Source organism: Bos grunniens, chromosome 27, assembly GCF_055505025.1.
Source record: "Bos grunniens cultivar Pamir isolate PY7600 chromosome 27, Bosgru_T2T1.0, whole genome shotgun sequence".
Classification (NCBI taxonomy): domain Eukaryota; kingdom Metazoa; phylum Chordata; class Mammalia; order Artiodactyla; family Bovidae; genus Bos; species Bos grunniens.
The window spans coordinates 38929214-38943108 of record NC_141191.1 but is presented as its reverse complement, the minus strand read 5'-3'; the positions used below and the strand labels follow the sequence as shown (position 1 = coordinate 38943108).

At 47.6% G+C, this 13895-nt stretch overlaps 1 protein-coding gene and 1 pseudogene across 7 annotated transcripts in view; both read left to right on the top strand.

Moving 5' to 3' along the window:
- SLC20A2 (solute carrier family 20 member 2) overlaps positions 1-13895 on the top strand; it is a 118866-nt gene that overhangs the window by 63901 nt on the left and 41070 nt on the right. For 5 of the 7 annotated variants that reach the window (XM_086380465.1, XM_086380463.1, XM_086380466.1 and 2 more), the window contains 3 exons: positions 416-967; positions 9493-9633; positions 10904-10989. In XM_086380465.1, the coding sequence (XP_086236591.1) occupies positions 679-967; positions 9493-9633; positions 10904-10989 (516 nt within the window). In that variant the 5' untranslated portion in view covers positions 416-678. Of the gene's footprint in view, positions 1-415; positions 968-9492; positions 9685-10903; positions 10990-13895 lie in introns of all 7 variants that reach the window. The other 2 variants (XM_086380469.1, XM_086380468.1) reach the window with 1 other exon arrangement.
- On the top strand, positions 2146-4530 carry LOC147343838 (large ribosomal subunit protein uL11 pseudogene; annotated as a pseudogene).

Here is a 13895-nt window from a genome sequence, read left to right as displayed (position 1 = left end):
GGTAACCCTGCTCCAAGAAGTTAGGCACGTTCCGTGCATTTGATGAGCTCTGTAACTCTGAATTTCTCATTTCTTTTTTCTTTTGCTCCTCTGTCAGAAATTTTTCCTTCTAAAATAAAGGCCACATATATTCTTCGAATTGTGTAAAAATGTACCCTAGTAGGACTTCCTGTCAGTCTATAATCGTAAAGCATGATTACCCTCTGAAGTTTTAGAATCAACTCTTTTTTGGTGGTGGCAGGGCCAGAAGTTAGCCTGCTTCTACTCTTCTAGCTTTGCTTTATGGTCCGATCAGCCACACGCACGCGAAAGGGAGAGCCCATGAGTTGTCTCCAAACACTTCTTCCTGAAAGAACAGACCGTTGTCGCCCATTCCTCGGGGAGACTAATTCCTTTTGTTTTCTTTCTGACACAGGAGGAGCCCTCACAGCTTCCCCAGGTCAGGAGGGAAAATATGGAATGTGTTTTACCGCTGACTGAACACAACCCAATGAACTGTCCTGACAGTAGTTTGAAAACCAGCAGTTAGCAGTTTGTGCAGCCCTAACATCACCCGGCACTTTCCAGAGCAGACTCACTGTTGACAGGAACTCTCAGCCTCACGCCCCGTAGAACCTCAAGCTCGGCCGATTTCAGAGATTTCCGCACAAGAAAAGCACCCAGCGCCCGGCGTCCACAATGGCGATGGACGAGTACCTGTGGATGGTCATCTTGGGTTTTATCATAGCTTTTATCTTGGCGTTTTCTGTGGGTGCCAATGACGTTGCCAATTCGTTTGGTACCGCCGTGGGCTCGGGCGTGGTGACCTTGAGGCAGGCCTGTATCCTGGCTTCCATCTTCGAAACCACCGGCTCGGTGTTGCTGGGGGCCAAAGTCGGAGAGACCATCCGGAAGGGCATCATTGACGTGAACCTATACAACAACACCGTGGAGACGCTCATGGCCGGGGAGGTCAGTGCCATGGTCGGTAAGTAGCTTCCTCTTCCCACCCGTGCGAATGTGTCCCGACCCACTCCTCTGCCTGACTTCTGTCATACCCATAAATGAGACTTTTGCTTTAACTTTTCAAAAACTGGTTTGATAGTTGCTGTTTTTTTTAAATAAGAGTATAGCTGATTTACAGTTTGTGTTATTTTCAGGTGTATAGTGAAGTAATTCAGCAATATATATATGAAATATGTGTATGTATATTTTTCAGACTTGTTTCTCATTTATTATATCTTATTTGTGCTTTCTGTATGTTATGATTTTGGTCAATGTCCAAATGTCAAACAACCATTTCTTTCTTGAATGTGTTCAAATAGACTTTGGCTAAGTCAGTGCTTTTCAAAAAGTCCAGAAAAAAAAAGATATTTGTAGCATAGCTCTTTGTCATTTTAAAGCTATTTGAAAGTTCTTAAAGAAAGAACATGTTAAAGTGAACGTGTTTCAGAGGTTTAGGTAGGTTTATTTATAAACCTTGATGGTTTATTTCTGTTTTTTCATATATTTTTCATTAGTTCCAAGGCGATGTTTTAAAAACTTGGATGCCAAAACCCAGTTTTCATTAGCTTAACTCTTGTATTCTCAGTTTAAGTTTTAGAGCAGTTACCAAGTGAATCTTCAGTGCCTGTGTTTTAAGAAACGTTGGTCTTCTCTGTCGTTTGTCCTCCTTTCGTTGGTTTTTGTTCAGATTTTCTAATTCCACCCCTGGGAGTTCCATCTGGTATGCTTGTTTTGTTTTCTGGCCAGAAGACCATTTGTACATCACCTGTTTGCAGTAGGACCTCTTATGGGTAGGGTCAGGGTGCCTGGATGAAAGAGCATCGCTGGCTGGATGAGTGGTTCCTTCTCTTCCCACGCTGATCCCAGACCTGTGGCAGCATACGGGTGCTCCCTCACCATGGCAGCATGAGTGCTCCCTCACCAAGCTGAGAGGTTGGGGCATCAGGGCCTTAAGTGCAGCCGACAAGACCCTCCTCCGCTTGCCTCTAGGTCCAGGTGACACACAGCAGCGGCGGGTCTGCATGGGCAAGGGGTGCGGGCGAGAGGGGGGTCCTGCCACCTTCTGTTTGCAGCAGGGCACATGCTTTTGTGGGGAGAGCCGTGCCGTGGAGGCCGGGTGCTGGTGGACCGCGAACACGGCTCCATCCCACGGGTGCCGAGATGAGTCACCAGCAGCACGTCTGTAGCACCGAGGATGTGCAGTCATTGGCCAGGTTTAGATGGCTCATCATCTTTTTTGTGGCAGCAGGTTAGTCTGAGAAGTAGTTGAGGTCTTTGATTGGAAACAGACGCAGGTCCTGAGTAAGGAATTAAATACTACTAAGCGACTCAGCAGTGGCCACAGGACTGGAAAAGGTCAGTTTTCATTCCAGTCCCAAAGAAAGGCAATGCCAAAGAATGCTCAAATTACCGCACAGTTGCACTCATCTCACATGCTAGTAAAGTAATGCTCAAAATTCTCCAAACCAGGCTTCAGCAATATGTGAACCATGAACTTCCAGATGTTCAAGCTGGTTTTAGAAAAGGCAGGGGAACCAGAGATCAAATTGCCAACATCCACTGGATCATCGAAAACGCAAGAGAGTTCCAGAAAAACATCTCTCTTTGCTTTATGGACTATGCCAAAGCCTCTGACTGTGTGGATCACAACAAACTGTGGAAAATTCTTAAAGGGATGGGAATACCAGACCACCTGACCTGCCTGTTGAGAAACCTATATGCAGGTCAGGAAGCAACAGTTAGAACTGGACATGGAACAACAGACTGGTTCCAAATAGGAAAAGGAGTTCGTCAAGGCTGTATATTGTCACCCTGCTTATTTAACTTATATGCAGAGTACATCATGAGAAACCCTGGGCTGGAAGAACCACAAGCTGGAATCAAGATGGCCAGGAGAAATCTCAATCACCTCAGATATGCAGATGACACCACCCTTATGGCAGAAAATGAAGAAGAACTAAAGAGCCTCTTGATGAAAGTGAAAGAAGAGAGTGAAAAGGTTGACTTAAAGCTCAACATTCAGAAAACTAAGATCATGGCATCCGGTCCCATCACTTCATGGCAAATAGATGGGGAAACAGTGGAAACAGTGTCCGACTTTATTTTTCTGGGCTCCAAAATCACTGCAGGTGGTGACTGCAGCCATGAAATTAAAAGACGCTTACTCCTTGAAAGGAAAGCTATGACCAACCTAGACAGCATATTAAAAAGCAAAGACATTACTTTGCCAACAAAGGTCCGTCTAGTCAAGGCTATGGTTTTTCCAGTAGTCATGTATGGATGTGAGAGTTGAACTATAAAGAAAGCTGAGTGCCAAAGAATTGGTGCTTTTGAACTGTGGTGTTGGAGAAGACTCTTGAGAGTCCCTTGGACTGCAAGGAGATCCAGTCCATCCTAAGGGAGATCAGTCCTGAGTGTTCATTGGAAGGACTGATGCTGAAGCTGAATCTCCAGTACTTTGGCCACCTGATGGGAAGAGCTGACTCATTTGAAAAGACCCTGATGCTGGGAAAGATTGAAGGCAGGAGGAGAAGGGGACGACAGAGGATGAGGTCTTTGGATGGCATCACCAACTCGATGGACATGAGTTTGGGTAAACTCTGGGAGTTGGTGATGGACAGGGAGGCCTGGTGTGTTGCAGTCCATGGGGTTGCAAAGAGTCGGACATGACTGAGAGACTGAATTGAAGCATGGTAGGCTGATCATAGGTGCTCAGAGTTCCTCTTCCTCAGCTGTACATTTTGTGTTTGAAAGATGTAAGGCTCACGATTGATATAACTGATCATTATTTTTAAGAATTAAATATTTGCTATTAGTACACAGACTTTTGGCTCAGAGGAGGCCAAGGTGCAACTTTCTTTGGTTGTCCCGAAGCCAGGTTTGTCCGACATCAGCCGCCCTCAGCCTGCTGCCTAAAGTCGATGACCCCAACGAGATAAAAGTTGTGTACCTAAAGTGCCCTGGTGGGGAAGTAGGTCCCTTGTCTGCCCTGGCCCCCAAGCTCGGCCTCCTGGGTCTGTCTCTGAAAAAAAAGGTTGGCGAAGATGAGATGCCTCAGCCAAGGCAACTGGTGATTGGAAGGGTGTGAGGATGACAATGAAAGTGACCTTTAGCCCAGACAGGCCCATGTTGAGGTGGTACCTTTTGCCTCTGCCCTAATCTTCAGAGCCCTCAAGCAGCTGCCAAAAGACAGAAAGAAGCAGAAAAACATTAAGCACAGTGGAAACACTGCTTTTGATGAGACTGTCAAAGTTGCCCGACAGATGCAGCAGTGGTCTTGGCTGGAGAAGTGTCTGCAACCATTAAAGAGGTCCTGGGGACCACCCAGTCTGTGGACTGCCGTGTTGACAGCCACCATCTCCACCCCCTCATAGGTGACATCAACAGTGATGTGATGGAGTGCCCAGCTCGTTAAGAACATCTAAGAAAAATAATTTAATAGAGGGTGATTTGACAACCAAAGAAAAATTCATTTACCATAACAGTTATTATAATGATTGAATTTTACTCACCTTCACTGAATATATACTTCTCATCATAGTCAGGTATATTTGACATTTCCCTTAGAAAAATAACAGTTACTGGTAAAAATCACCCTCAGTAGTGGTGATCAATATGTAAGACATAATCATATCAACCAGACCAGACCACCTGACCTGCCTCTTGAGAAACCTGTATGCAGGTCAAAAAGCAACAATTAGAACCGGACATGGAACAACAGACTGGTTCCAAATAGGAAAAGGAGTTCGTCAAGGCTGTATATTGTCACCCTGCTTATTTAACTTCTATGCAGAGTCCATCATGAGAAACGCTGGGCTGGAAGAACCACAAGCTAGAATCAAGATGGCCAGGAGAAATCTCAATCACCTCAGATATGCAGATGACACCACCCTTATGGCAGAAAGTGAAGAAGAACTGAAGAGCCTCTTGATGAAAGTGAAAGAAGAGAGTGAAAAGGTTGACTTAAAGCTCAACATTCAGAAAACTAAGACCATGGCATCCGGTCCCATCACTTCATGGCAAATAGATGGGGAAACAGTGGAAACAGTGTCCGACTTTATTTTTCTGGGCTCCAAAATCACTGCAGGTGGTGACTGCAGCCATGAAATTAAAAGACGCTTACTCCTTGAAAGGAAAGCTATGGCCAACCTAAACAGCATATTAAAAAGCAGAGACATTACTTTGCCAACAAAGATCCGTCTAGTCAAAGCTATGGTTTTACCAGTAGTCATGTATGTATGTGAGAGATGGACCATAAAGAAAGCTGAGCACTGAAGAATTGATGCTTTTGAACTGTGGTGTTGGAAAAGACTCTTGAGAGTCCCTTGGACTGCAAGGAGATCCAACCAGTCCATCCTAAAGGAAATCAGTCCTGAATATTCATTGGAAGGACTGATGCTGAAGCTGAAACTCCAATACTTTAGTCACTTGATGCGAAGAGCTGACTCATTTGAAAAGACCCTGATTCTGGGAAAGATTGAAGGCAGGAGGAAAAGGGGATGCCAGAGGATGAGATGGCTGGATGGCATCTCCGACTCAATGGACATGGGTTTGGGTGAACTCCGGGAGTTGGTGATGGACAGGGAGGCCTGGCGTGCTGCAGTCCATGGGGTCGCAAAGACTTGGACATGACTGAACGACTGAACTGAATCATATCAAGCAGGAATTAAGGTTTTGCTAGTCAGAGTGATGTGGACAAGGTCTATTGAAAGTAAAGGAGGAGTAAAAACATTGCTCAAGTTCAGTCTTTTTAAATATTGGCATATAGTTGATTTACAATATTGTGTTGGTTTCAGGTATATAGTGAAGTGAGTCAGTTATACATGTATCTTTTCCTTTATAGATTCGTTCCCCATATAGGTCGCTACAGAGTGTTGAGTCGCCCCCCGTGTGGTCCAGAGTGATGAAGTTCAGCCTTAACAGCGGTTTCTCCCTATGCTGGATGGGCCCTGTGGGGAGTGGTGGTACTTGTCGAGGAGATTTGTTGGTGAGGCTGCCCCAGGGCCCCAGGTGGACAGGCCTGCGAGCTGAGCTCCGTGTCACCACTGACTTGCTGTGTGGACAGCATAACTTGTCCAGCTTTGGGGTTTTCCCACCCCTGGCCTAGTCTCTCCACTCGAAGAATGAAGTATACTTACCTCCACTAGAATTTAGGTTAACCAAAGCAGTTTGTGGTTTTGCTTGAATAACTTGATTTTGTTTGCTTTGGTTTCTTTTTTTTTTTTTGATGTGTGGTTAGATGAATCTCAAAGCCTATTTTGTTGGGAGTTGGTGAAATGAGAGTTACCTAGACATTTAAAATTGGTTTCCTTGAACATGAGAATTCTGGGTAGTTTTGAGATGGTGATATAATTATGTTTGGCTCAGATCAAGATGATTCTGTTCAAATGCCTGAATTCTCCCAGTCTTCCTCTTTTAAAGCCAACATCCCTTTCTTTTCCCCTTTTCTCCCTTGTCTTTTTAACTCTATTTTCCTCTTTTTTCTTGAACTTTGCCCCAAGCCCATGGGTCTCTGTGTTTTCCCATAGCATGATGGTAGCGTTACGTTGATTGGGGGGAAGACGTTTTTCATGCCAGCCAGGCTTCCCGAACACAGCCTCTCTGGGAACTCTAGCTCAGCCCCAAAGCAGTAGTCAATCCACTTAGTATGAAACCACTCATGGTTCCCCAAATCCACTGAGAATTCAGAGTTCTCCGTCTTTTCACAGCAGTACCCACAACAGCGTGACCGAGCCATCACAGTGAAGCACCCTAGGAAGTGCTGGGTCTCCTCTGCCGCCCTGTAACCCACACCTGCTCTACCATTCGTTCATCATCTGGGAGCCCGTAGCCCAAGATGCTGTCTTAACCCCCAGTCTCCCCAGGCTCTGTCTCGCACCCTGTGTGGTTCAGTCGTGTCCAACTCTTTGCCCCCCATGGACTGCAGCACACCCGGCTTCCCTGTCCTTCACCATCTCCCAGAGTTTGCTCAGATTCATGTCCTTTAGGTTGGTGATGCCATCGTACCATCTCATCCTCTGCCGCCCTCTTTTCCTTGCGCCCCAATCCCACACTTAATCCCTTCCTTCGTGGCAGGTCACCTTTAGCTTCAGGTTAGACTCTCTCTGTTTCCCACGGTTTTTCTTTTTAAGCATTTATTCCTATGTGTGGATCTGGCTGCACAGGTCTTGCTTGTGGCATCCAAGAGCTTGAGTTGCAGCATGCGAGCTCCTGGTTGCAACATGTGGGCTCTGGATCCCTGACCAGGGATGGAACCTGGGCCCCCTGCATTGGGAGCTCGGAGTCTTAGCCACTGGACCTCTACAGGAGTCCTTTCCACTGTTTTTCTTAATATTAATATAATGCCATTCACTTTCAGGATTCCCCAAGGTTGAAGAGGCCTCTCACCCACTTTCACCTCACAAGACCCCTGCACACAAGGCTTCTGTCTTTCCCTCCATCCTCCGGTCATTTCTCCCCTCTTTCTCTCAGGCAGTCCCATCTCCCTACCTCTCCTTACAAACCTTCCTGTTGTAAAGTCAGCCCAGGGAGAGGAGAGTGGCTTTCAAGACAGAAAACCGCATGGTCTGAGTTCATGTAGGTCAATTTTTCTCCTTCTCATAACATCACTGGGTTACTTTAATTTTTGTAAGACTATCAATCATAAAGGTTGCTTTTTCAGTTCTGGTTCTGTGCTGTGTAACACACTCCCAACTCTGGCTTTATTTTTAAAACAATCCGTCCCCCTAGGAGCCCAGGGCTTAGGTGTCCCGGCTCACAGAACTGTCCGCGGGGGAGCGTGGGCGCCGCCATCCAGCCTGTCACCAGGTTGGCAGCCCCAGGCTGGTCCTTCTGCTCCCAACACACGTTTCAGGGATAGACTTGGGGTCACGGCCCGCTTTGGCTCAAAGGTCATGGTGCCCAACGCTCCCAGAGCAGCTGTCAGCCTTGCTGCACAAACTGGGACCTCTCATGAGCCTCTGTAGCACAGATATTTTTGGAGAAAATGCCAGGGGTCTGTTTGAAGGCGCTGCTGCTGCCAAGCAACCAGATTTCCAGAATTAACGTTTGGGATTAATGACGCGCCTGTTTATCAGCCCGCCCCTTTGTTCCCCTGCAGCCCTTCGTGAGCTTTTCAACAACTGTTTCTGAAGGCGATCTCTCCCCAGCTGACGCTTTTAATACTCCCTGCAAAACCTGATCTGCTTATGAAAATATCTGGAGTGAACTCTGGCCTAGAAAAACACGAAGCCTGGAAGAGGGTGGTGAAGTTGAGGTGAAAGGATACAAGCCAAAACCCAGGGATCCTCTTGACTCCTGAGAGTTAGCAGGCTTGGAGGGAGCAGGCCGAAAAGGCCTGGCGGCCGGGCAGGGGCTGGGGGTAGATGCCCAGTGTGGGGTTTGCTATCACAGTTGCTTCTCATGGAAGAGGCAAAAATATGAAAAGCAACATGGGGTTACACTCTTTTTTTTTTTACTGAAGTATACTGACGTGACATATTGGTAATACCAGTTTTAGGTGTACAACACTGATTTTTTTTTTTTTGGCTGCACTGGGTCTTCACTGCTGCTCGGACTTTTCTCTAATTGTATTGAGTGGGGCTACTCACTGGTTGTGGCTCGCAGGCTTCTCTTTGCAGTGACTTCTCTTGTGGCGCACAGCCTCCAGAGCGCTGCTTCAGTAGATTCATGGGCTTAGTTTCCCCTCGATATGTGGGATCTTCCCAGACCAGGGTCAGTCCTGTGTCCCCTGCATTGGCAGGCAGATTCTTAACCACTGGACCACCAGGGCTTTCCTGGTGGCTTAGACAGTAAAGAATCTGCCTGCAATGCGGGAGACCTGGGTTCGATCCCTGGTTTGGGAAGCTACCCTGGAGGAGGGCATGGCAACCCACTCTAGTATTCTTGCCGGGAGAATCCCATGGACAGAGGAGCCTGGTAGGTTACTGTGCATTGGGTCACAAAGAGTCGGACACGACTGAGTGACTAAGCACAGCATGGGACCACCGGGGAAGTCCTAACACTGTGATCTGATGTTTGTATTTTGCCCTCTTTTGTATCGATTAGTATACATAGCCTGTCTCCAGTCTCCTTATGATGCAACCAAAAGATGTTACCTACAGCAGAATCTTCTCTGATACATGGCCTTTCCTGTTTCTCCTTGTTCATTGGTTCCAGTCTCCTGCTTGGTCCTGGCCATACTTCACATCAGAACTCACTCATCACCTGCATCCTTGCTTAAACGTGACAGAGTCAACTTGTAGCTGGCATCAGGCTTTTCTTTTCATACTATCAAAGATTTTCACTTGAATAAATCATCATTATCCCTTCCGTGTTGAAGAACGTTTCTAAAGTTATTTGAGTGGTTTCTGTCGGGACTTTGTTAAGAAACAATCCGGAGACAATTAACCCCAGCAAGGGGTGAGGAAGAAGGACTGTAATTTGGGTTTCTTCCTTCTGTGGCAACCTAATACACTGCACCGTGTCCCTGACTTTCCTCTGTCTTTGTCTCTTGTCTTCAACCCACAGGCTCAGCTGTCTGGCAGCTCATTGCGTCCTTCCTGAGGCTCCCAATCTCGGGGACTCACTGTATCGTCGGGGCCACCATAGGGTTCTCCCTCGTCGCAATTGGTACCCAAGGTGTGCAGTGGATGGAGCTGGTCAAGATTGGTAATTGGCATTTTCTTTTACGTATAAGAAGGAAAGTTTACATTTTCTAGAGTAAGTGTTATTAAAAGTTACCATTATGTTTTTTCCTTTAAATGTTCATGTATGCTGATAATACATTTTCCCTTAAAATTTCTGTTAGCAAAGATGGTGAACTGTTAGGCGGTTCTTTGTTTTTTTGTTTTAAACTCCAGGTGCTCTTATCAAATGCCGCATTGTCATTCAGCTTTGAAAACCAGTGTCTTATCTGCTGTTCATGGGGAGTTAAGAAATTTACCTGGTTGAAATCAGTCTGTAGTCAGAGAAAAGCTTTGGGCCCTTGTCCAGGAGTCAGCGTTCCTGGTGATGGGGAAGTGCGGAAGTGAGGTGCTCACCCCCACTGCATCCAGGAGTCCCCCCTTCCCAGCCTACCGGGTGCTCCTTCTGCACTGCGGGCTGCCCAGTGGGAACTGTTTGGAGAGGTCTGACAGCTTGCTTCCTGCCTCTGACTTCTTCAGCGAGAGGAAAATCCATCAAACCCCATAAGTACCCACATGCCCACTACGAAAAACACTGTCTCACCCACCTCCGTCGTCTTATGAGTCATAGTGGCCTCAGGACCCCTAGCCTGAACAGACCCCTGACCTGCCAGTCAGGACACAAATGTCCAGAGAACTCACCTGATCCCAGGGAACTCAGATGAACTCCCCGGAAACTCACCTGAGATACTGGGAAGCTCACCCAAGATCCCCGGCTCCTGAAACAGTGGTTCGTTCCGGCTGCACTTTAGAATTACCTGGGAGAGCAATAAAGATATCAGTGCCCAAACCCCTTTCCAAACCTTTGAAATCAGAATTCTGTAGCTGGAGCCGGAGCGTTAACTGGTTTTTGGAAACTCCCGCAGATGTTTCTAGTGCGTGGCCAGAGGCTGCGGAACAGTGCCAGGCTGGCCTTGGAATATGAAAGGGACGGGGCCCCCTTTTCAGCTAGCCCCGCAGCTGGCACAGGATGGGGCTCAGTGGGAATCGGAGGAACCGTCTTCAGAGGCCAGAGCTGGGGTGGCCACGTGTGTGGTGGGCTGGAGGAGTTCATGCTTGTTGGGGTGGGGTTTGTGTCTGAGGGTGGTGACCCCCATGTGGAGGTCAGTGGGTTTGTTGAGTTCTGAGTTAAAGGTGAATAATTCTAGGAATGTTTGTTAATGTGTATGCTGTATGTTAGTTACTGCTTTTTATGTAAATAGGACCTGAATTGTGTAGAATTTTAACATTCATTAGATTTTCTTTTAATTATTCAGTTGCTTCTTGGTTTATATCTCCACTGTTGTCTGGTTTCATGTCTGGCGTGCTGTTTGTACTGATCAGAATGTTCATCTTAAAAAAGGTAAGTGAGTTTATTATCTTTTTTAGTTAAGTTTTAGAGCTAAGTTTGGTTCTGCTCAATAAAAATTAATAGTGAGAGGGCTCAGAGGGATAATTACTAAGGCACAGCCCCTGATGTTGGAGTCAGACATTATTATAAAGCAGGCTGAGGACTCGGGTGGCGTGCCCGGGGGCCCCCCGGAACGAGGACTGGACACGAGGTGCCCTGCCCTATGACTTAGCTCACTGGTCAGCATTCCCGGGCACTAATGCTCACGCCTCAAAAAGGAAAGACAATGATTTTGTGACCAGTAAACAGAATAGAGTGAGATAGTGTTACGATTTTGAAACTGCCCAGCACTAAAAACAACTGGAGAATTTTTTTACCCACATGGAAGGTATTTTCTGTTTTCTAATGGAGAAGGGAAGCATGAGACACTGGACTTTTTTTTTTTTTCCCCTGTCCTTGAGGACAAGATAAAAAGAAGGAACTACACCTATGGGGGTACATTTTTTTTAATCAAAAATAAAATGAGATGAAAATGAAAACTTACTGAGATCAGTGTTCTAGGGGAATGTCAGGGGCTGTTGCAGCACTTTATAAGCCCTGCCGCTTGCCCTTGGTCACGCGGCACACGCCAAGCCCGTCGGACGTGCCTGCCTTGAGCTGTGTCCTTACACGGCTCTTCTTCGAGTCAGGCTGAGGTCTCTTGGGTAATCGCACACTGACCATCCCTTCTCCTGGGCTCCTGCTGTGCCAGGACCTGTTAGCATCTTGGCAGGTGCCTAGTAAGCCTCCCCCTTTTATTTCTGCTGCCCTGGGCATCCCTGCCAGGCGGGCTCCTGCCCCTCCTCTGCCCCCAGGTGTCCCGTCCTAGGAAGCCACGCCTCCCACCCCAGCTTCCACTGGGCTCCTCCCTTTGTGTTCCCACAAGCTCCCTGCCTTCTCATCACTGCACTCTCACATCGTCGTGCAGGGATTTATTTCCTGCTTGGCTCCCTGTTCACTCTTTGTGAGGTCTGTTGAGAGTGGACACCGTGACTCCCTGTTCACATGTGTAGGCAGCGCCCAGCTCTGCCCAGCCCTTCCGAGCCACTGGCTGAGTGTCTATTGAGAGAGAACAAAGGCTGCTTGGATGGGTGACAGGTGATGGGTGGATGGAAGGAAGGACAGAAAGGAGGAGGAAAGGAGACAGGGCTCGGTGAGACCGCTGTCATCGTGTGTTAAGAATAGGTTCTCTGGGGACTTCCCTGTGGTCCCGTGGTTAGGAGTCCATGCTTCCAATGCAGGGGTTGAGGGTTTGATCCCTGGTCAGGGCACTGGGTTCCTGCATGCCTTGTGGCAAGGCAAAAAATAAAAAGAGTAGGTTATTTAAGAAAACAAGGTGATTCAGTTACAGCACACAAACACAAGACTTTACACCTTCACAAGTTACCAGTTAGGAGTCTATCTTTAGCAGCTGTTGTCCCCAGAAAAGAACAGTTTGGAAGCAGAGGTGGTAGGCATGTGAGCATGTGGGCATTCTGTTTTTGGTTCAGCCCGGGTTCCTGTCCCAGGCCCATGGCAGATCAGGGGGCGGCGTGCTCCTCCCAGGCCCTGCCCACCCCTTCATACCTGCCCTTCACCTGCTGGCCTCTGAGCCTGGCCGGGACTCCCATGCAGCTGCGTCACCTCCCACCCCTGCTCTCTGTGCTCCTTACACTTCACTTCCATTCACTCTGGCCTCCTGAGGAGTGCTGGGGGCCGCTAGAGACATTCTAGGCAAGCTCTTGATGCGCTTATGTTCCGCAAACGGGCTTAATTTCTACACGTCTGCATTTGACAGTAGGAACCTTTGAGATAGTCTCTCCTGATCCTGACTTCTGTAGCTCACTTCAAGAGGAGGGCGTGGCAGCCTGCTCCAGTATTCTAACCTGCAGAATCCCATGGACACAAGAGCCTGGTGGGCTCCTCCATAGGGTCGCAAAGAGTCGGACACGATTGAAGTGACTTAGCATGCACACGGGCTACTGATCCTGACTTCTGTAGCGCTCATCAATTTTTAGACCTAAAAAAAAAAAGAAATGTTTAGACTTGATTTTCCTTGTAATAGGGTAGGTAATAGATTCATATCAATGTACAAGAGTGTTTTACACAGTCATTAGAAAGTAGCCCCTTTTTGAACTATTGAAGCAACACCTACATGCAAGTGCTACGTTGAGTTCCCAGTTCATATTTTTGCTTCAGAATCCTCTGTGGATCCACACCCTCAAACTCTACATTTTTCCTCTGTAAACTCTAAATTTCTAATATTCTCCCAGGTGATATTTTGCCTTAAACATGTGCAGTACTGTTCTCGTTGAAACGTTAGATTTAGGAACTGTTGTACCAGAAGCCTAAGGTTGTTAAAAGAAAAAAATGTTTTCTTAGACAAAGAGCCCGCAGTTCTTTTCCGTGTGGCAGTTGAAGGTGAAACGCTCTACCTTGTGAAAAGATTTGGAAACTTGTAGCACGGGGTTCTATATTTATGTATTTCAACACAGCAGGCGTGTGTCACAGAGTCACATAAAATCCAGTAGCAATGCCGTGGTGTTGAAGTCACTTGACTTTCTCAGGGCGTCCTCGGAGGGTCAGGCCTGAAAATATTTGTGGAAGGTGGATTTTAGGGGGCCAGCGTGCGCATCGTTAGGATAGTGAGCGCCCTGGGTTCTGAAGGGGAGGCCGGTTGGGGCTTGGGTCCTGGGAGCTGGCCTCACCAGCAGCCCTTCTCTGTCCCCAAGTGTCCCGCCAGCCCCCGCGGTCCCTGTGCGTTGATGTTTCTGCTGGTCCCCGTGGCGGCCCTTTGACACAGCGCTCGAGTGGGAAGGACAGCCCAGGCCAGCGCTGGGTCTGGGTGCACACAGCCCAGGCGGGGCTTTCCCCGAGCAGCACTGCATGTCATCTTGCCC